At 31.4% G+C, this 21,333-nt stretch overlaps 5 protein-coding genes across 5 annotated transcripts; 3 read left to right on the forward strand and 2 right to left on the reverse strand.

Annotated features, from left to right (window-relative positions):
- Window positions 1–13,575: 13,575 nt before the first annotated feature.
- PFICI_13602 (uncharacterized protein) lies at window positions 13,576–13,938 on the forward strand (the record flags this gene model as incomplete). Its single annotated transcript, XM_007842183.1, has 3 exons — window positions 13,576–13,584; window positions 13,648–13,771; window positions 13,832–13,938. 3 exons carry the CDS (start codon window positions 13,576–13,578, stop codon window positions 13,936–13,938), a joined length of 240 nt encoding a protein of 79 aa, XP_007840374.1.
- A 213-nt stretch (window positions 13,939–14,151) lies between these two features.
- On the reverse strand, window positions 14,152–15,344 carry PFICI_13603 (uncharacterized protein; the record flags this gene model as incomplete). The annotated part of the gene is made up of 2 exons (XM_007842184.1): window positions 14,152–15,041; window positions 15,152–15,344. The coding sequence occupies 2 exons, from the start codon at window positions 15,342–15,344 to the stop codon at window positions 14,152–14,154; spliced, it is 1,083 nt and encodes a 360-aa protein (XP_007840375.1).
- Window positions 15,345–15,882: 538 nt separating this feature from the next.
- Window positions 15,883–16,518, reverse strand: PFICI_13604 (uncharacterized protein; the record flags this gene model as incomplete). The annotated part of the gene is made up of 1 exon (XM_007842185.1): window positions 15,883–16,518. One exon carries the CDS (start codon window positions 16,516–16,518, stop codon window positions 15,883–15,885), a length of 636 nt encoding a protein of 211 aa, XP_007840376.1.
- A 461-nt stretch (window positions 16,519–16,979) lies between these two features.
- On the forward strand, window positions 16,980–17,609 carry PFICI_13605 (uncharacterized protein; the record flags this gene model as incomplete). The annotated part of the gene is made up of 1 exon (XM_007842186.1): window positions 16,980–17,609. The coding sequence occupies one exon, from the start codon at window positions 16,980–16,982 to the stop codon at window positions 17,607–17,609; it is 630 nt and encodes a 209-aa protein (XP_007840377.1).
- Window positions 17,610–19,164: 1,555 nt separating this feature from the next.
- PFICI_13606 (uncharacterized protein) lies at window positions 19,165–21,085 on the forward strand (the record flags this gene model as incomplete). Its single annotated transcript, XM_007842187.1, has 2 exons — window positions 19,165–19,534; window positions 19,611–21,085. The coding sequence occupies 2 exons, from the start codon at window positions 19,165–19,167 to the stop codon at window positions 21,083–21,085; spliced, it is 1,845 nt and encodes a 614-aa protein (XP_007840378.1).
- Window positions 21,086–21,333: the final 248 nt, after the last annotated feature.

Genomic DNA, 21,333 nt, shown 5'->3' on the forward strand with positions numbered 1-21,333 from the left:
ATAAATTAATATATTATATAATTAATATTTATATTAAATTAGTTTAAATTTTAATAGGAAAGTATTATTTTAATTAATAATTAAGAGTTTTAATGCTTCCGCCGAAGCTATAAAAATAATAATTACGAAAAAAGCCGGAATCGGCTTAACGGCATTATTAAAAATAACCTCCGATTAAAATAATTAAAAATATGCGTTTTAAATTTAGGTATAAATTACCGGATTAATTAATTACTTTAAAAATAAAATAACTTTAATTAAAACCTTAATTGAACCGGATATAAAAAAAACTAAATATATAAAAACCGCGATAGCAACCTTTAAAGCTATAAACGAAAGCGACGATCTAAATATTTAAAATAAAAAAAACAAAAAATAAATAATAACGGATTTTACTAAAAAAAATCAAAAATCGTTTAACTTCGATTATAATTATTATAAAATAAAAAAGGCTATATATATTAAGCAATATACGGCGATTAAAAAAATTATAAAATAAATAATTATTATAATTTTTTTAAATTTTTTTTTACGTATTATTTAATTAATAAGCCTTTATATAAATAATACGAAAATTTAAAAGCTCGCTATAATAAATTAGCTATAAATAATAAAAAAAAAGCAAAAAAATAATATTTAAAAGCTTTTAAGCCTCCGAAAATATTAAAAAAAGCTGCTAATTAAGTTAATAAATAAAAAATAATTATAGCGAAAGCCTAAATAAAGCAAATAATTAAAATATAAAATAATTCGGTTTAAGCTATAAATTTTTTAAATATAATTATTTTAATTATATTATAATAAGCCGTTTTTTATTAAATTTATAAAAAATAAAATATTTTAAATAAAAATTTAAAATATCGGATAATAAATAATAACTTCCGTAAAAATTTAAGCATTTAATAGCCGATTAAGCTAAAAATTAGGAAAGGCGCTTTCGCAATTTACGCTAATAAAATTAAAAAATAGCCTTAAAACGGATAAAATAAAAACGCTTACCTTATTAAAAATTAAATGCCTTCCCGATTAAATACGGCTAATTTATATAAAAAAAATAAACGAATTACCTATAATAAAAGGCAAAAAAATACTAAATATTTTATTTATTATTTTTTTACGCTTTTAATTTATATTTTTATATATTTTTAAAAAAAAGCCTATTTAGGTTTCGTTTTTAAAAATAAAATATAAATATAAATAAATAAAGCTTTTAAAAAAGACCCTAATTTATAAAAATAAATTCGCAATATAAAAAGGATTAAAATTAGCCGAATTAATATATTATAAATAATTAAAAAAAATCGCTTTTAATTAATATAAATTAATAAAACGGACGATTAATAATAAATGTATAAAATAATTTTGCAATATTTATAAAAAATTACCTTTTACACTATTTAGTTATTTTAAATTTAGCGATAACGATTTTAATTATAAATATAAAAAAAGGCTTATTAATTATAGGCAAGCTTTTAATTACGATTTTATTTAATTAAGCAACCGGAAATTACCTATTTATGGATACGGTATAATAATTATATAACTCGGATTTAAAATATTATTATTAAATAATATAGCTTATTATTTTAGGCTATTAATTATATTAATATTATTTTGTTAATTATAAAGATAAAGATATTATTAAAATAATAAAAACGACTTTATAATATTATATAAAAAAATAGATTTTTAATTAATATATTTTAAAACCGATACGGATAATACGTTTTCGAATATAAATTTTACGAATTACCTTTAGCGTTATTTGCTATTTACTAAAAAAAATATATAATATAAATAAAAAGGCTATTATTAATTAGGGAAATTATATAATAATATTATAAAATAAGATATTTAGGCCCGGTAATTTTCGAATATTTTATTTATTTATTTTAAAAGGTAAAAATTAAAAAATTAATTATAATAAAATATAAAGCCTACGTATTTATAAAAATTACGCGCTAATTACGGCAAGCGCTACGGCTAATTAACGAAAATTATAACGAATAATTAGCTATAAATTTTTATAATTATATTAAAAAAATCGAAAATTATATATTTTAAATACTAATTATTTATTAGCAAATAAGATATATATAGGATTATTATTTTACGGAAAAAATTACGGTTATATTAATTAACGCTTTCCGATCGTTTTTAAGCATAATAAAAACCTAATATAATATTAAAATTAAAATTATTAAATGCGATAACGAAATTATAAAAATTAAATAAATAATAAAAAAATATTTCGAAAATAAATATATTAAATTCGAGCCTTTAGCATTATATATATAAGCCTAAAATAAAATTATTAAACGCTTAAAGGGTATAATTAAAAAAAAACGGGTAATACGCATTAGCGCAAAACTCTTTTATTAACTTTAGCCCGAAATCGGTAAAACCGCGGTATATTTATATAATCGCACGCCGAATTATAATTTCCGATAACGTATATTATATATAAAATTTTATAAAATAGTTATAAAAGCAAAAAAAATTCTAAATCTAAGCTATAAGCCTAATTAAACTTATTTTAAAGTATTCGGATATAAAGCGTATATAATAACGCTAACGGTATAATAAAAATTCGGCCGTTTATAGCGATTAGCACCTAAAGCATAAATAAAATATTTAATCGGATATAAGTTATTTAATATTTATAAAATTTAAATTCTTAATTAAAATAAATTAATTATATAACGGGACATTCACTTTATATACTTATAATTCTTAAAAAAATCTTTAAATTAAACTAATCAAGCTTTATAAAAGCTCCTAAATAAATATATAAATACGACCTACCCTCTATTTCATTTATATAAAATTAAACTACTTTTAATTACTTATTTATGCTTATATACCGCTTTTATTAAATAATATCGAAACCCTAAATTATAAGCTTTTTTAATTATTATAATTATAAGCCCGGTATATACGTAGCTAAATTATTATTAAATTTTCCGTATATTTATATTATTTAATAAGATATTAACGGAATTTAATTTTTAAAATCTAATTTTTAAAATTCCGATTAATATTTTAAATTCGATTTTCAAAATTAAAATACCAAAAACCTTATTTTTTTATAAAAAATATTATTTTACGCAAGCTTCGATACCTAAAGCTATACGGTTAAAATTAAGCTTATTTACTAAAAAAATTAAATAGCTTAATTTTTATAATACCGGTTTTTTTCGGAATAAAATACTATTTAAAATTATATTAATCTTAAATGAACGAAACTATAGCTATAAGCTAAATAGCCCTTTTTAATAAAAATTTATAAATCTAAGCTTTAATATTAATTCGAAAACGACCTAATTTAGCAAATTTCCGATTAAAATAAAAAAAATCTAAATACTAAAAGAAATAAACCTATTTTTTCCGAGCTCCTTCGCTAAAAAAAACTTTTTAAAAAATATTTTTAAAAATTTAAAACCTAAGCGTTTAACCTCGAAAAAAATTCGTTATTTAACGGTATATTAATAAATTTAAAAAATAAATGCAAAATTTTATAAATACTAAATTTTAAACTATTATATTTATAAAAGCTTTAAATTAAAATAACTATATTATTCGGAATTTTTACCGTATACTCTAAAATTTAATAGCCCTAACCGAAAAAAATCTCTTAAAGCAGGTTTTTAAAAAATATAAAAACGTATTTATTAAAGCCAATCGAGTTTAAAACCCTATTATTTAGCATCGAAAATAGCATAAAAAATTCGAATTAACGCGCCGCTATAAATCGGAAATAGCAATCGGTCCCTTCGCTATAAATAACTTTTTAAACGCTATTAACGATAAAAATTTTTTAAAATAAGGAATATTAATTAAAAAAAAATTAATAAATAGCTATATTCCGAAAATTTTATGCTTTTAAATTTAAAAAATATGCTTTAAAAAAATTTATATTTAAAAAATAAAATTAGCCGATTTCGGTAACGGGTTTTCGCCGCTTTTAACGCTAATAGCTTTAGCTTTAAGGCTTTTAATTTAAAAAGCTCCGGAAACCCCGATAAAAATATTATATACTTATATCGAGCTTTTAAAAAAACTATTTACCGATGGCCCTTAAAGCAATATTTTATCTTAAAATATACGCTTACGGGCTTTATTAAGCGTATTATTAAAGTATTAAATAATAAAGCCTTAAAGAAAATTCGAGCTTAAATTAAATATAATAAATATAAAATTTTAAAAAATAACCTAAAAAAGAAAAGCTGGATTAAAAACTAAAAATTTAGAGTTACAAATTAATAAAATCCGTTTAAAACCTTTAATCCTTAGCTTACCGGCAATTTTAATATTATAATTATAAATCCCTATATCGTCGGTTTAAATAACTAATTAGCGGTATATTTTATTATTTAATTTAAATACTTTTTATACGAAAATACCCTTTTAAATAATTATAGTTTAATTTATATTGCTAATAATATTAAATTATTTATTTTAGGCTTTTTTAAGCCTAATAAAACCGGATCCGTAATCGAAATTAAAACCTTAGTTTTATTTATTAAAAGATACGGAACCAAAATTATTAAAAATATATTTAAAAGCTTTAATAATTAAATTGCAATATTAATTTTAATTAATATAGCCTATATTTTTAGTTTTTATTATAATATTATATCGGAAATTAAATTAAAAAAAAAAGGCGTTTAAAAATATAATTTTAATATTATTTTTAAAATTAGTAATTTAAAATAAAATTAAATAATTGCTAAATTTATAAAAAAATATAACCTAATATTTTTTTAATATATTAAATTTATTATTTACCTTTTTAAAATCCTTTCCGAAATAAACGTAAACTTTTATTATTTAATAGCTTTTAAACGTATTAACTATCGAAAATTATAACGGTTAAAAAATTATATTAAGCCTAAAATTAATAATAAAAAGCTTTAGCATTTACGCTCCGGATATTTAAAAGCAAATATACTCCGAAACCTAATATACTAAACGAAAAATATTAAAATCCAAAAAATACGATAATTCGATTACGAAATATACGCTCGAATTTCCGTAAACTAAATAATCTCCAAAAAAACTCGAAAATACCAGCTTATAAAACCTTTTTATCGAATTTTAATTAATATAATTTATTACTTAAAAGCTTTAAATAAGTCTTTTAAAACGCTTATTTTTTAAAAAAAATAATTTAAAAAATATTTTAAATATTTATTACGATTAAAAAAAGTTTTAAAAATTATTTTTATAATTTAAAATTTCGTTACGATAATAAAAAAATAATATAAATTAAACGTTTTTATATAATTTTTTAACGGAAAAAGCTTTTTAATATTATATTAAAAAAAAAATTTCGAGCGCTAAGCACGATAAAAAAATATCGAGTTAGAAATTAGCGCTTCTTATATTTATAAATTTTATAAAAATATTAAAAGGGCTAATAAAAAAATTAAATAAAAAACCGTAAAAATGCTTTAATCGGCTAACTTCCTTAAACTCTTATAAAAAAAAGTTTTTAAAGCCGTAATATATTTATATAATATAAGCTTATCCTAATTAAATAGCTTTAAATCCCTAAATAAAATCCTAAATTTTTAATTTTAAAGATATTTTCGATAATATATACCGAAATTAACTAAAGCTTTAACCGATAATTTACGGCCTAATTAGAGTTTAATATATATATATAAATACGCGTATTATTTTTTAATTAAAAATCGGGAATAAAACCTAAAATTAACCCGATAAAAAACCGAATATAAAGCTTATTTAGGTTATTTAGTAGGTTATTATATAAATAACCTTTTTCGAATTTAGGTTTTAAATATAAAAAATATAATTATAATACGTAATATTAAATTTAATAAAATATAGTTTTATAAAAAAAATATCCGGGAAAAAAAGCTTATTATTTAGTAATATAAGCGCGATAATATTATTTAAAAAATCGAAATTAGCGAGCTAAGCTATATTAAAAACGATTTATTCGCTAAATTAAATTTATAAAATATATATAATAATTAATAGATTTTGCACGATTTAAGGGGTAAAAAGGCTAAAAATACGGTTTTTAATAGCCTAATATAAATTATTAAATAGCTTAAAAATAATAAAAAAACTAGCTATCCTAACGATTAAAAATCGAATATTTACCTAAATATCTTTTTAAAAACTACTAAAGCTTTTAAGCTAAAAATATATATAAAATTATTATTTTTAAAAATAACGCTTAAACCTTAAATTATAACCGGATTAATTAATTAAAATTATAAAAATGCTTTATTATAAAACGCAAAAAATAAGCCTTAAAACTCTTACCGTAAAATATATTCGAACGGATAAAACGGGATAAAAAAAGCTTATTAAAATATAATAAAAAATATAAAATTTTTAAAAATAATAAATAAAATTTTTAAAAAAAATTAATTTATAAACGCTTCTAAATATTAAAATAAAGCCAATATTAAAACTTATACTAATACTTTTAAAATAAAAATCTTAATTAAATTTATTAATTTAAAAAAAACGTTTTTACTAATAACTAAAAATAAATTTAAAAAAAGCTCGAAAAAGTCGATTATTAACGATAAACCATTATAAAAGTCGATTAAGGAAAAAAAAGCTTTAAATAAATATTAAAAAATATTCGCGATTTTCGATTTAAATTTATTTTAGTTAAAATTTCCAAATTTAATATTTCAGGCTTTTTAAAAAACCGATTTTAAAAAATATAAAACTTTATATTATATAATAGCTATAGCGATATTAAATTATAAACTTAAGCGATTAAAATTAAATTTAATAATCGAAATTGCTTTAAATAAAAAAAAAGAGCTCGGAATATTAAAAAAAATCTTTTTTAACCCTAAAAAAAATATTCCGTAATAAAATTCTAGCTCCTCTAAAACGATTTTCTAATTTTTAAAATTATAAATTCCGAAATAATTTTTTTTAAATAATATATTTAAAGCTGCGAATTTTTATTTTTAAAAAAATTTAAAGGGAGCGAAAACAAAAGAAAAAATTTAAAAAATTAATTCCATTTATATAAGTTTAAGCATATAAATTCGACGAAAATAATTATTTTACTAAATTTAAAGCTCGATTAATGATAAAAGAAATTTATAAAAAAAAATCTATTAAATAAACCTATATTTCGATTTTAGCTGCGAAATCTTTTAAAATTATAATAGCGGTAATTATAAAATTCGACTTTAAATACAAATAATATAACGTAATAAAAGCGTTTCTAAACGCTTTTAAAAGGAATTTAAAGCTAATATATTACGAGCTTTTTAAAAGATTTAAAATAATTAAAAAATACCTAAAGCTTTAAAAAGCATTATACGGACTAAAAGATTTATTATTACTTTAATATTGGGAGTTTAATAGCACTTTGGCCTAATTAGGTATAAAGGCGTTACCGGAAAAACCGTATTTATTTTATAATTTAAATAAAACGGTATTTATAATTTTTTATATAAACGATATTTTTATTTTATATCGAAAAAAGCATAAAAACGTAGAAAAAAAGCTTTTCGACTAAATTAAAAAAAAAATACGAGCTTAAATTAAAAAAAAAACGTAGCTTAATTCCTCGGTATCCGTATTAAAAAAAATAAAATTAAAAAAATATTATTTTTTTTATATAACGCTTATATCGAAAAAATTTACGCTAAATTTAAGGTAAATAATAATTCTTATATTTTAATAATACCGATTTTATACGAATTAGTATTAAAATATACTAAAAGCGCTTTAAAATAAAAAATTAAAAAATACTAAAAGCTTATCGGGTATATTTTATATATAGCTATTATTATCCGATTAAATATAGCTTTTTTAGCTATTTTATTTTTATATTTTTTTATAAATCCCGGATTTTTATATTTTAAATATAAACTTTAGGTTTTAAAATACTTATACGGAACTAAATATTTAGGAATTTAATATAAAAAAAATAAAAAAGCCTAAATCCTAACGATAGCTAATAATGCTTTATTCGCTAACGACCCCGAATTAAAACGTAGCTTTTAAAGGTATATTATTAAGCTTTTTGGTAATTTAATAATATAAAAAGCCTTAAAATAAGCGATAATTTTAACTAATATTATAAAAGCTAAACTCCTTGCTTTTTTAAAAATAAAAAAAAAATATAGCGTTTTAACGCTTTTATAAAAATATTTAATTTTAATTTAAAAAAGCTTAAAATATTTATTACGATAATTAATAAATAATTCGATTAATTATTTATAAAGCTTTATAAGTTATTACTAAGCTTAAATATATCGATTTAAATAATATATAATTTAAATAAAAGTATAAAAAAGGCATTTTTATTATTATATACCTAAGCACCGAGTATATATTAGTAAATAAGCTTATAAAGGTATTACCGAAATAAAAATTTAAATAATTTATCGTATATTTAAATTTAAAAATCGTAATATTAAAAGTAAAATAAGCTATTATTTTAAAAATTTAAAAAAAATAAAAACGCGAAAATACGGCTTAATAAGCTAAAATATAAAGGCTTAAAAGCTATAAAAATAAACGGAAAATAAAAATATTATTTTTAAATTTATGCATTTTACCTTTTAACCGTTTTACCGTTTTTTAATTTAATAAGCTGCTATATATTTTTTCTATATTAATTCCTATTTTTTATTAAAAGCGTAATCCTAAAAAAACTTTTTATCCCGCTTATATAAGCTTTTAAATAAAACCTTTTTTTAACCCGGCTAATATAAAAATAAAATAATTTTAATTACGATTCGGAATTAATTTTTAATGCGTTTTTTAGCGTTTTTATAATTATAAAAGGCAAACGTATAACTAATTATATAAGGATCCCTAACCTAAAAAGTTAATTAATAGTTTTCGAAAAATAGGAAAAAAAAATATTTATAAAATAATATAATTATAATTATTATTAAAGCAGCGTTTATAACGGTTTTTATTTTTAACGGTATAATATAAATTATTAAAACGGCCTTTTATAGCGCTTTTTAAATAACGAAAGCAAGGCTTTTAAAATTCGCTAATAATACGCTTAAAAAGCTTTTTAAATAAAAAAAAAGGATTAAAAGCGCTTTTTAAAAAAAATCGGCTTTTTTATATTATAGTAAAAACGACTTTAAGCTAAAGCTAAAAGCTTATTATAGCGAAATTAATAAAAAAATTCGGGAATAAAAATATTATTTTTAATATAAATTAGGAAATTATCGGTTTTAATAAATTTAAAAACCCGAAATCGATAATAAAAGCGGCGGTTAAAATAAAAAGGGTTTTTAGGCTTATTAAAGCTAATAGCTTAAAATTTATAAGCCTATTTAGCTTTACGATTTCGGTTAGCCTATTTAATAAAAAAAAATAACGGCTAAAAAGCTCGTTAATATTAATAAAAAATTCGTTAAAACCTTTAAAATTAAAAACGCTAATTAAATTAATATTAGCTATTAAAATATTTCGAAAAGCTTTAAATAGCTTTTTTTTAAAAGATTAGCCCTAAATTCGAAATTAATTTTAAGCTCGGGATTAGGATTATTAGGTTTAAAATTAATTTCGAAACTAAATTCTAATTCGAAAAAAAAGGTTCGAAAAGTCGATAAAAAATATGCCTAATATATTCTACGCCTATATTTGCTCCGCTAAAGCTTGCTAAGCTCGGGGATTTAAATTAAACGGAAATTCGTAAATAAAAAAAATTATAAAACCTTTAAAACGATAAAATTAGGAAAAAATAAAAATAAAACTAATAAATAATAGCTCGTTAAAAAAACCAAATCCAAAAAATAAAGGCTATTAAAAAAAAGCTTTATTATTATTATTTCGATTAATTTTAGCTTTAGCGAGCTTAAAGGTGATTTAGGAACGACGATTAGCAGCTTTACGCTTAATAAAACGGTAAAATTAGTTATTAAAACGGCGAAAAATAATTAAAAACGAACGGACGAAGCTTTTAAAGCTTTTATTACGCTTAAAAAAGGAGCGTTTATCTTTAGGTATTATAACGGTAAATTTTAAAAATTTAATAACGATAATAAGCTTAAAAAAAATTTAAAGTTAATAAAGCTTAAAAAGCTAAATTAAATAAATCCGGAAAAATTTAAAAAAATAAATATATAATAAAAAAGGAAAAAAGTAAAGCTTAATATATAAAAAAAAAATTTCCTTTTATAAAAAAAAACCTATAGTTAGGATTTACTAATTAAAAAATTAATTATTAATTTTAAAGCAAAAAATAAATTAATAACAAATTTTTATAGATTAAAAAATCTAAAATCGGACGGAATAAATAATAGTTACTAATTTTAAAAAGGCAATTATTAATTTTAAAATTAATTGCTTTTTAGAGAGTCAGCTATAAAATCGCTTAAAGCCGAAAAAAAAAAGCTTACAGAGCTTAAAAAAAATAAAATAAACGGACGTTAACAAAAACCAGGTTTTTAGTTAAATAATTATTTAATCGCCTAAAAAAAAGTTAAAAACCGAAACTAAATATTAAAAACTAAAAATATATATCCTAAATATATAACTTTTAATCTTTTTTAAAACGCTAAATTAGCTTAAAAGGTATATAACGGGATATTTACTTTATATATTTATAATTTTTAAAAAGATTTTTAAATTAGATTAATTAAGCTTTATAAAAGCTCCTAAATAAGTATATAAATACGACTTACCCTTTATTTTATTTATACAAAATCAGATTATTTTTAATCACTTATTTATACTTATACACCACTCCTATCAAATAATATCGAAACCCCAAATCACAAACTCCTCTAATTATCATAAATTAATATAAAAAATATAATTATAAACGAAAAGGAATTATACGACGGAAAATAGGATATATTTAAAAATAAATTCCTAAATGCTAATACCTAGTTTATCGCCGATTTTGTAATTAATTACGCAATATTTAAAAACGAGATTTTATAAAAACTAAAAAGTGAAAATACCGCCGCAAAAAATATCTTATTAGGCAATAATTAAAACGATTAAAAGAAAAATAATAATTAAAAAAGTAAAAAAATAGCGCTAAATAAAAAAAATAAATAATACCCTTTTATTACCGCGAAATTTGCTTTTTAAATTTTATTATAAATATTTTTATTAACCTTATTAATATATAATATAAAAGCGATTACGATTAAAAATACGGCGCTATTAAAAAAAAAACCTAAAATAATCCTATAGCAAATAGCTTTTTTAGCTAGTTATAAAACCGTTTTTAAAATAGGATAAAGCAATAATTAAAATAATAAGGCAAAGCTAAAACGCTTTTTTTATTAAAGGGTAAAAATTTATAAAACGGAAATCCCAGCTTTTTTTAAATAATATTATAAATTATATTATTATCCGTTTAGTAAATTATTCCTTTAAGCAAAAGCTAATTATTTATAAAATTATAAAAATATACGATTTTAGACCAAAATTAATAAAAAGGATTTATAAATAAAAAGCAAATAAATCTTTAATTATATATAAATATACGTATATAAATTCGATAAATATAGGAAATTTTAAAAATATAAAATAAAATTTATTATTCGCGGTAATTAATAAGCGAAATTTTAAAATTAAAAAACTTACGCGGCTATATTAGCTAAAAAATTATTTTGCACCCTAATCGCGATTATAGCGAAATTCGATTTTAAATTAATATAATATAATATAATAAACGCGTTTATATACGCTCTTATTAATTAAAATATATTTATAAAAATGCCGGATAAATATCGAAAAAAAACGCTATATTATTATTAAATAAAGCATTTTATAAATTACGGATATTACCGCTATTATAGCAAAAAGAATTTATAAAAATTTTAGCTAAAATCGGTTATATTTAAATATTATATAAGCTTTGCGTATTTATTAAAAAAAAATGCTAGTTTTTTTTTACGTTAACGATATAATTATTATATATAAAAATAAAAATAAAAAGGCTATTAATTATTTAATATAGCACTTTATAAAAAAATATAAAATTAATAATAATAAGTTAATATAATAGTTTTTTAAAATAAAAATAATTAAAAATTATATATCCAAAATAATCTAGCTTTTTTTAAAAGGCTTATTTTAAAAAAATCGCTAAGCTTATAAATAAAAAAAAATTTATATAACGCTAATAGGCTACGAAAAATTTATATTTCGATTAATTATAGCGTTTTTTTACGAAATATAAAAATATTAAAAAAAATTAAATTATTATTATTCGCGGCTATATTTACGAAATTAAATATCGTATTCGCAATAGCTAAATTAGCTCGATTCCTTAATAATCTAAGCTAAGCATATTAAAAAACTGCTAATCGAGCTTTAATTTATTTAATTAATACTAAAAAATTTTCGCTTAAAATTAAAGGATTTTTTAATTTAATAATTATTAATAACGCATTATTTGCCGATAATAGCATTAATCGCAAAAATACCTAAATATTTATTATAAAGCTATTTAAAAAATTAATTAATTAGCGATTAAATAAATAAAATATAATTATTATTTTTATTATAAAAGCTAAATTATTTGCTTTAGCGCAAATTGCTAAAAAAATATTATTTATTAGCCGATTATTAAAAAAATTATCGATATAACTAAATAATAATATTATTATTATTAAATATAATAATAAGTAAATTATTAATTTAATTAACGCCGAAATCGCGTTATTAAAAATAAAGCTCCGTTATATAAATATTTATAATTATTAATTACGATAAAAAGCTTAAAAAGGAAAAATTAAAATTATTTATAAACCCTTAAATAAAATAATAACAAATAAATTAACGAAAAGCTTACTAATAGGCAAATAGCAAAATTTTTTATAATAAATAAAATTTAACGTTACTTATCGTAATTAAAACGAATAGCCTTAAAAAAGCTATATTTTGCTAATTAGCAATTTTAATTTAAATATAGCCAAATCTACGATAAATCGTAAATTTAAAAAGGTGTATTAAATAATAAATTATAATTCCTATATACTAGGGTGTGCTTAAGCATACGGATTAACCCTATAGTATTTAAATAAATATACGGGACCTCCCGAGGATTAGCCGGGGCCACCCAAATAAGCGTACACCTTATTAAAATTAAAAGGCGCAGAACATAGATCAATATATCACATAATTGACACCTATATCAAACCAGTTTAAACTCTAATAGGAAAGCACCACCTTGATCAACACTAAGTAATGGCCGGGCATTTCCCCATGGGCAATGCCAATAGCAGGATTTCGACGGCATGTACCTGTGATAGGCTGGAGATAGTGCACACGAGGGGCCAGCCACTCACAACCACGGATCGGGTCCATCAGAGTTCATTGCTTACCCTTGTCACCGGCAAATGACGTAGGGAAAGGGCCATACTCGAACTTGAGATATGAACTGCCAATCCAATAGATTTTGGCTGATAAAACAAGTAGATTATTGCAGGTGAAGGCATTCGTTCATATTTAATATACTTGTCCCTTGTTTTGAATAAACCAAAATTGCGTTTCTATTCACTCATCGTGATGATATATGCCCCCAATACTACCCATAGGGCTGATCACTGTAGCATTTGAATAACGACCTAAACCATGAGTGAGGTAGGCGCAAAGTATAATTGGCCTTCTAGACATTGCATATCAAAACTGACTACAAAGTCATAGCAACCGGAAAACTTGTCGCTCAAGAAGCGCGTCACGAATCCTATAGTGCCCGACAAGCCTAGAGCTGGTTCAGCCATGACCCATGGTACCGGTCATGGAAACAAGACTGGCGAGTATCGAAGAGGTAACTACATATGAGCTTGCCATGGTTTCTTGATGTCTCATCTAACTGTATAACGTACAGATTCCCTCAGAGGACAGGCAATGGAGGGGATAGGGAAGCTTGTCCATAATCAAGGCCTACAAGACAGAGGACACGAGATGAGGCGAAAGAGCGGCTATGAAGGATGAGGCCCTCCATTAAAATAATTTTATCATTGTGTAGATCGGCACCGATTCGACAGATCTGTAAGCAGGAAGATATCAATTTTCAAACCATTATAATACCAAAACATTACCTAAGTTAGCTGTACTGGGAAGTGAGCACGTGATTATGTCAGATAAAAAGTCTGCGCGGATTTGGCATTGATTTTATTGTTATTTTTTGACCATTGACATCGCTGCTTAGTACCCATTGTCCTTGTACAGTATCTTGAGCTCCTCGCCCTTTTCCCATCGCAGAATATTGTCCACCTGCTGTTTATACCAAGACGACAATGGATCTACCTCTACGTACCCCATGTGCGGTGTCAGCAGAACATCGGACCGGCCTTCCTCGCCCCATTTCGTCGTCCTCCACTCGCTGTCCTTGGGCAGGGGCTCGATATTGTACACGTCCATGGCGATGCCGCGGACGGCACCGCTCTTGCCGGCCTCGAGCAGGTCCTGCTCCCGGACAATGGGACCCCGCGACGTGTTGACAAAGAGGGCGCTCTTCTTCATCTTGGCCAGGTCCTCCTTGCCAACCATGCCCCGCGACCGCTCCGACAGCACCACGTGGATGCTGACCACGTCGGACTGCGCAAACAGCTCGTCGCGGCTCACGGCCCGGAACGTCTTGGCGCCCGTCTGCGGGTCCTCGACGGGCAGGCCCATGGCGCGCGCCTTTTCGTCGGCCGCGTCCTGCGTCAGGTTGGGGCTCCAGGCCGCGATGCGCATGTTAAAGGCCAGGTGCATGATGCGCGCGACGGCGGCGCCGAGGCGGCCCAGCCCGACGGTGCCAAACACCTTGCCGCTGAGGCCCGTGTTGAGCCGCGTCTGCCAGAGGCCGCTCTTGACGGCCGCGTCGTCGGCGGCCAGGTTGCGCGCCAGTCCCAGGATCAGCGATACCGTGTGCTGCGTCGTGCTGTCTGGGTTCTGTCCCTCCTTGGCTGTGCCCGCTACGACTACGCCGCGCTCGAGCAAGGCGGGCACGTCTAGCGAGGCGTTGCGTTGGCCGGTCGTGAGCAGGAGCTTCAAATTCGGTAGCCGTGAGACTAGCTCGCCTGGAAAAGGCGTCCGCTCTCTCATTGTGCCTGACATAAAATGTCAGCCTGTTGCACTTGTGCAGTCCAAGGATCGAGACATTGGAGCCGTAACGCATCGCTTTTGCCTTGCGGGGGTCAGTAAACAGCGGCGAACTTACAAATAATTGTATAGGGCTCCAGCCGCTTGACGAGAGCGTCCTTGACATCTTGAGGCGTATCGGCATGGTTGTACGGCAAAAGCGTATCTGTGAAGATGGTCACTTCGTAGCCAGCATTGCGCAGCGGCTCAAAGTAGGTCTTGGATAGCTCCTGGTAGTCGTCCAAGACTGCGACTTTGGTGCCGGCAACCATTGTAACGAAGATGCTGCTTTGCCTAGTATGCGACCTGGGAAACGAATCAAATCAACAATCAAGAATTACTCGGCTTGATGCAGCATGAGACGAATGGAGTTCTGGTTGGACAAACAAAAGCCAGAGAAGAATACGAATATCGATGCAGTCAACCTGGGCCGGATGACGACAATTCCGGAGGGGCTTGCGATTGCGGAGTTGGGCGGCGGCAGTTGCCGGCAAAACTTCCCCGTGCAAAGGTCCGCTTATACTCTCACCCGAAGGCGCGATTTCTCAACCGGCACCGACTATAGTCATCAATCATGCATAGAGGATCAAAAAGTCATGTTGCAAATGGCCGAGAATCAGAAATGACAAATTTTCAGAAAGCTTGCATTGAATAATCATCGCGCACTTTTATAAGCATAGCAGAAATTGACAGGTCTCTCATTTCCAATCATATCATTGTTAATATGTAATTTGACTTGCCCAGAAAAAATGTATTAATGGTTTCAAAATTCGCGGATTAAAATTTACGGATTAAAATTTACTACATTGTTCACCAGCTCCAGAATCTCCCCCAACGAGTCTGCGGCGACTCGAATTGCACAATGGCGTTTCCATTAGTTGCCTGTTCCGTAGCAACATCGGCCTCGGCTACCTCTCCCGACTTGAGCCATTCCTGCTGCTGATGGACATGCAACCAGTGCAGCATATCGCCCAAGACGTACGCAGCACCCCAGGTCCGAGATTTCGTCCAGGGGGTCGCTCCATGCGACTCGTGTTCCAGCCGAACCATTTGCAGGCGCAGAATGAACGCGCAGACATGATCGAGCTGATCCCAACCGACATGCGACTTGTACAGGTTAGGGACCTCGCCAATGGGCGCCAGGTAGTCGGCGAGATGTTCGTGCTCCTGGAGGTCGCGCAGCCGGGTTTCGATCCGGTGCCAGCGCGGAAACGCCGCGGCCCGGTGGCCCATGAAGAACTCAATGTAGTAGTCATTCCAAGCGGTCTCGACGGTGGCCGATACGCCCTCAAAGAAGCGCCTGTACTCGTCCAGTTCATTGTTGGGTTCGGTACCGAAGTTCTCTTCCAAGCCCAGGGTCTGGACAAAGCCAATGGAGGAGTGAACAATTGGGGCTCTTTGCCGAAAGTAGTGCTGCGCGCGAGTGCGATGGACAACAAAAGACATTTTGGTTGGTATTGGTATGAAGGAATCCGTCTGCGTTCAGCTTGTGAAGTGATAGAGTGGTCTCTGCAGCTGGGTTCCTCTGCTCTTGAAGGTCTTGTGATTTACTTAATTTCCAAGTCGTTCCGTGTGTCCATGCGTGTTGCTTATAATGTTATCTTGGCTTTGTTTGGCAATTGATTAGTGGCTGAATGCTATGCGATTGTTACCCAACACCAGTAACAATGAAATTGTCATGTTTTGAACAATGCTCTGGCGCTCATTATCCCAACTTTCAAAGAATTGTAAAGAAGACAAAAGCAGTCGCAATGCAGCCAAGGCAACACATCCTCGACATTCCGTATAAAAACCGACTGATCTCGGTTTCAGAAAGAAAAAAAGCATACCTCGAATTTGTCATCAAACGTTACTTTCACTCTAAACCAACATCAACTTCTTTCTACTCCCTCCGAACCATCGTCAACATGACGCGCGAATCCAGGTTCTTGGAATTAACATCGCTCGAATCGAACTGCGAGCAGGTCCAGTTGACTCTCAAAGATGTGATCAAGAAAAAGCTCGACCATGAACAAGCCGCGCTGGAGTTGGGTCTGGTGCTGAAACTCGCAGAAACCCGCATATTGGCTGCGCAGAGACTATCTTGTCTATTCCTGCACCTCGGTGTCAGCGGCATCTTTGGCGAGTTCACGAATCTCTTTATCCGCGGCGGGTGGAATCTCCCCATGCCCGACTGGGTCGCCGTGTACCGCCTGGTAAGGCAGCACCAGGACGACCCAGTCTGGCGACACCGTCACTATCCCGCGGATGCCCAGATCATGGACAAGTGGGACGTCAATCATCACTACGCCAAGGTGATTCTATCCGTCTTCGTCACCGGAAAAGCCACCAGCAGCACCATGAGCGCCGAGAAGAAGGACCTCTCCCCCGAAGTGACTAATCGCCTCGTCTCCTGGCTGCGGATATGTGACGCCAACGAGATCTTTTGGATAGTTTTCCACGCCCTCACGTACTTGAAGCTCGAGGCCGAACGTAAAAACAAGCCTCTGCCTCGAAGAGTGAGAATTATCCGACGTCTGACCATGAGCCGCAAGTAGTGTATGAAACAATGTGACTCGCGCAAGGTAGGTTGTAGTGTATTTGCTTTGGCCCATTAGGTAGGTAGGTAGTCCTTGCCCTCGGATCCGAGACCGAAATTGTGGGAACCTCTCATGTCTCCGAGATGGTACGACTCGTCACCTCGAGTATCCGAGCAGCCACTTGGGCAAAAAAAAAAGTCTATTCACGCCAGGTAGGGCGTTAACAAGCAGACAAAGACATGGTTGCTAGATAGTTCTACTAGAAGCAATTGAAAAGTATCTCGGCGTTTCTTTGTGCGTTATCATGCAGTGCGGTGCAAGTAAGGGTTCAGTATTATCCATGTCCCAAGACCCGTTTTGAAGCCATTTTATATCCTGGATGCTACCCAAAATATGCAACAAGGTTAGGGATGGATGCATGTGCAGGTTCCAGTCTTGAGGAATTATGGGCATGTTATAGTCCATTTATCGTTCTAGCCAAGACTTTTTTTTCCGCTGGTAACCAAAGACAGTTTCAATGCCAAGCTCACAGGGCTGAGTGAAGGAGAATAAATTTTTTTGAAACATTGCCGCGAACGGCTCCGAGGAGGTAAAGCACTTGTTTTGTTTCAGCGAATAAAATCCTGGCCAGACTTGCTGATCTGAGGTTTTCCATTTGTAAAGAAATGGGGATTCTTGATCTGACACAAAGCTGAACGGCCGTTCTGTCATCTCGGGCGTTCGGATTTAAGGGGTTAGCTCGAGCCGAACGGCGAATGCCCGCGGAATTTCCATCATGTCTGGGGGGCAGGGTCCTTTGATGGATGGCAACGAACGACACAGCACATCGCTATGGAGACTGTTGACATGCTTTTTGTTTATCATTTGCATATCATGGACTTGGAATCAAGAGAATATATTAACTTGGCAGGACGTTTATCTGTTGTCATCATGTAGGGTCGCTTCTTCGCGACAATACATTAATAATAAACTTCCAGGTTGCACGACCACGTAGGGTCAAAGGTGGTGGTGTAAGTAAGGTTGCTCTGGCTAGATCGGCGGGTCCCGCACTTTTGGTCAATGGATTGGTCCGATCCAATTTTTCATTTGTGATGGGTTCATACTGCCGAGTTCCCTGGGTGGCACAAAGCGGATCACGGACAAGTCGCTCGGAGTTTTCAGAGAGCTGCGACCTAATTAATAGTTGAGCTAGGCAGACAGAAAATAAAAAAGGAGGAAAGCAAATAGAAAAATCCTTCAATCATCGCGACGCAACTGCAGTCATCATTCTGCATCTCTCGGAAAAACCGAACACGGGGTTGTTTCAGCGTTTTGCCGCAGGGCGCATGTTATTCAGTAGTAATACTACCTACTGATCGCCAACTGCACTTGATAGCGTCATCCATTCATCGGCTGCTGCAAGGAATCCAAGCCAGATCGAGACAAGACAAAAACGGCAATAGTCGGGGGATTTGGGGGGCGCTTCGACAAACGCAAAATTTCAACGGCATTAATTTTTCATCATTCATAATCATTGGGGTCTCTTTTGTGGCAGGAACAAATCATTAAACGCCCGCATTCGTTTGTTCCTATCATGGCCCTTCAGGACCCCGAAAAGGCGCCAGATGCAGCCCGCGCCGTCGCCGAGGCAGACGCCGCTCTGCGTCCAAACGACAGATATGGTGGGAGCGACAGCAGCAGTGCTACTGTAGCACCAGACGATGCCAACGGTGGTGCCACCACAAACGTCGGCGCCGCAACTGCCACAAGCCCTTCAAACTCAAAAGGCCACGATCCGGCAGTCCCCGGGGCCGGCGATGATGCGCCCGAAGAATCGCGGACTAGGCTGCAGACGATACTTATCATGTTCGCTCTGTGCAGCGCGCTGTTCCTTGCTGCTCTCGACGTTACCATTGTCGCCACGGCTGTTCCTACTATTGTGGCCGAATTTGGCTCTTCGTCAGGTAAGAAGATGTCACTGCTTATTCACAGATTTGCTACTTGTCCAGGCAAACAGCTGACTTTGTATGCCCGGCTTAGGATACACGTGGATTGGTTCATCATATACGCTTGCCAATGCTGCCACGGTGCCATCGTGGGGTAAGATTAGTGAAATTTGGGGTCGAAAACCCATTCTACTGTGCGCCGTTGCTGTCTTTTGGGTCGGCTCGCTCATTTGCGCTCTGAGCGTCAACACGGGTATGCTCATTGCGGCCCGCGCCATCCAGGGAGCCGGTAGTGGAGGCATTGTCGTCTTGGTCAACATTGCCATCTCGGATCTCTTCAGCATGCGATCGCGCGGCGTCTACTACGGCATCCTCGGCATGGTTTGGGCACTCTCCAGCGCCATCGGTCCCGTCCTCGGAGGCGCCTTTACTGCCGACGTTACCTGGCGATGGTGTTTCTATGTCAACCTGCCCATCTCGGCGTGTGGATTCGTCATTCTTGTCTTTGTGCTAAAGCTGCACAACCCCAAGACGTCCATACGCGATGGTCTTGCTGCCGTCGACTGGCTCGGAAGCTTACTCGTTATTGGCGGTACGCTCATGTTCCTCTTCGGCCTCGAATTTGGTGGCATTGACTATCCTTGGAACTCTGCGACACCGATTTGCTTGATTGTCTTTGGCATCGTGACCATTGGAGTCTTTATCGTCGTTGAGCAGAGGTTCGCCAAGTTCCCCGTCATTCCGCCCCGTCTATTCCGCAAGCGTAGCAGCATCATTGCGTTCATTGTCTGCTTCTGCCACGCTTTCGTCTTCATCGCTGGATCTTACTACCTGCCGCTATACTTTCAGGGCGTCTTGGGAGCCTCGCCGCTCTTGTCGGGTGTCTACCTTCTCCCGTACGCCTTGGCCCTCTCAATCATGTCGGCTGGCGTCGGAATCATTACAAAGAAGACGGGCAAGTATCTGCCTCAGATCATTTTTGGCATGTTCGTCATGACGCTGGGCTTTGGACTGTTTATCGATCTCGAGTCGACTGCCAACTGGCCCAAGGTGATTCTGTTCCAGATTGTCGCAGGCATTGGTGTTGGCCCCAACTTCCAGTCGCCACTGATTGCACTTCAATCGTCAGTGGACAAGCGCGATATCGCGGCTGCCACGTCAACATTTGGCTTCATCCGCCAACTGTCAACCTCCATTTCCATCGTGGTGGGTGGTGTCATCTTTAATAACAAGATGGAAGAGCAATACCCGTACCTGCTTCAGAGCCTAGGCCCCGAGCTGGCCAACCAGCTGTCGGGCTCCAGCGCCGGTGGAAGTGTCACTGTGGTCGGTGCCCTACAGGGCGAGCAAGGCGATGTTGCGCGTAGTGCCTACTGGAACAGCCTGCGAACCATGTTCATCTTGTACACGGCCGTGTCAGGCGTGGGACTGCTCATTAGCCCGTTTGTAGGGCAGCGGACACTTAGCAAGGACCACAAGGAGCACAAGACTGGTCTGCAGACACTGCGAGTCCAGGCCGACCAAGAAGAGCAGGGTCCGGCAGAGAAGAAGGTTGACTCGCAGGTTTGATATTGTGCTCGGCATTCGGAATTGGCTTATTGTGTATAAGATTTAGACAAGCAAATCATTAGATTCCCGCATTGGCCAATGCTGGTTTTTTTAAGATTCCCCCAAAAATTTGATATTCCTTCTGAACTCTGAATCAATCGCAAGCCACCAAATACCATAGAAAGCTTGGCAGTATCTTAAATGTGGGACCTTCAAGTTGCTCGTATGTTATTGACAGATTAGGAAAGGGCCAGAGGAGTGGTGACAAT

Source organism: Pestalotiopsis fici, assembly GCF_000516985.1.
Source record: "Pestalotiopsis fici W106-1 unplaced genomic scaffold PFICI_Scf_11, whole genome shotgun sequence".
NCBI lineage: Eukaryota > Fungi > Ascomycota > Sordariomycetes > Amphisphaeriales > Sporocadaceae > Pestalotiopsis > Pestalotiopsis fici.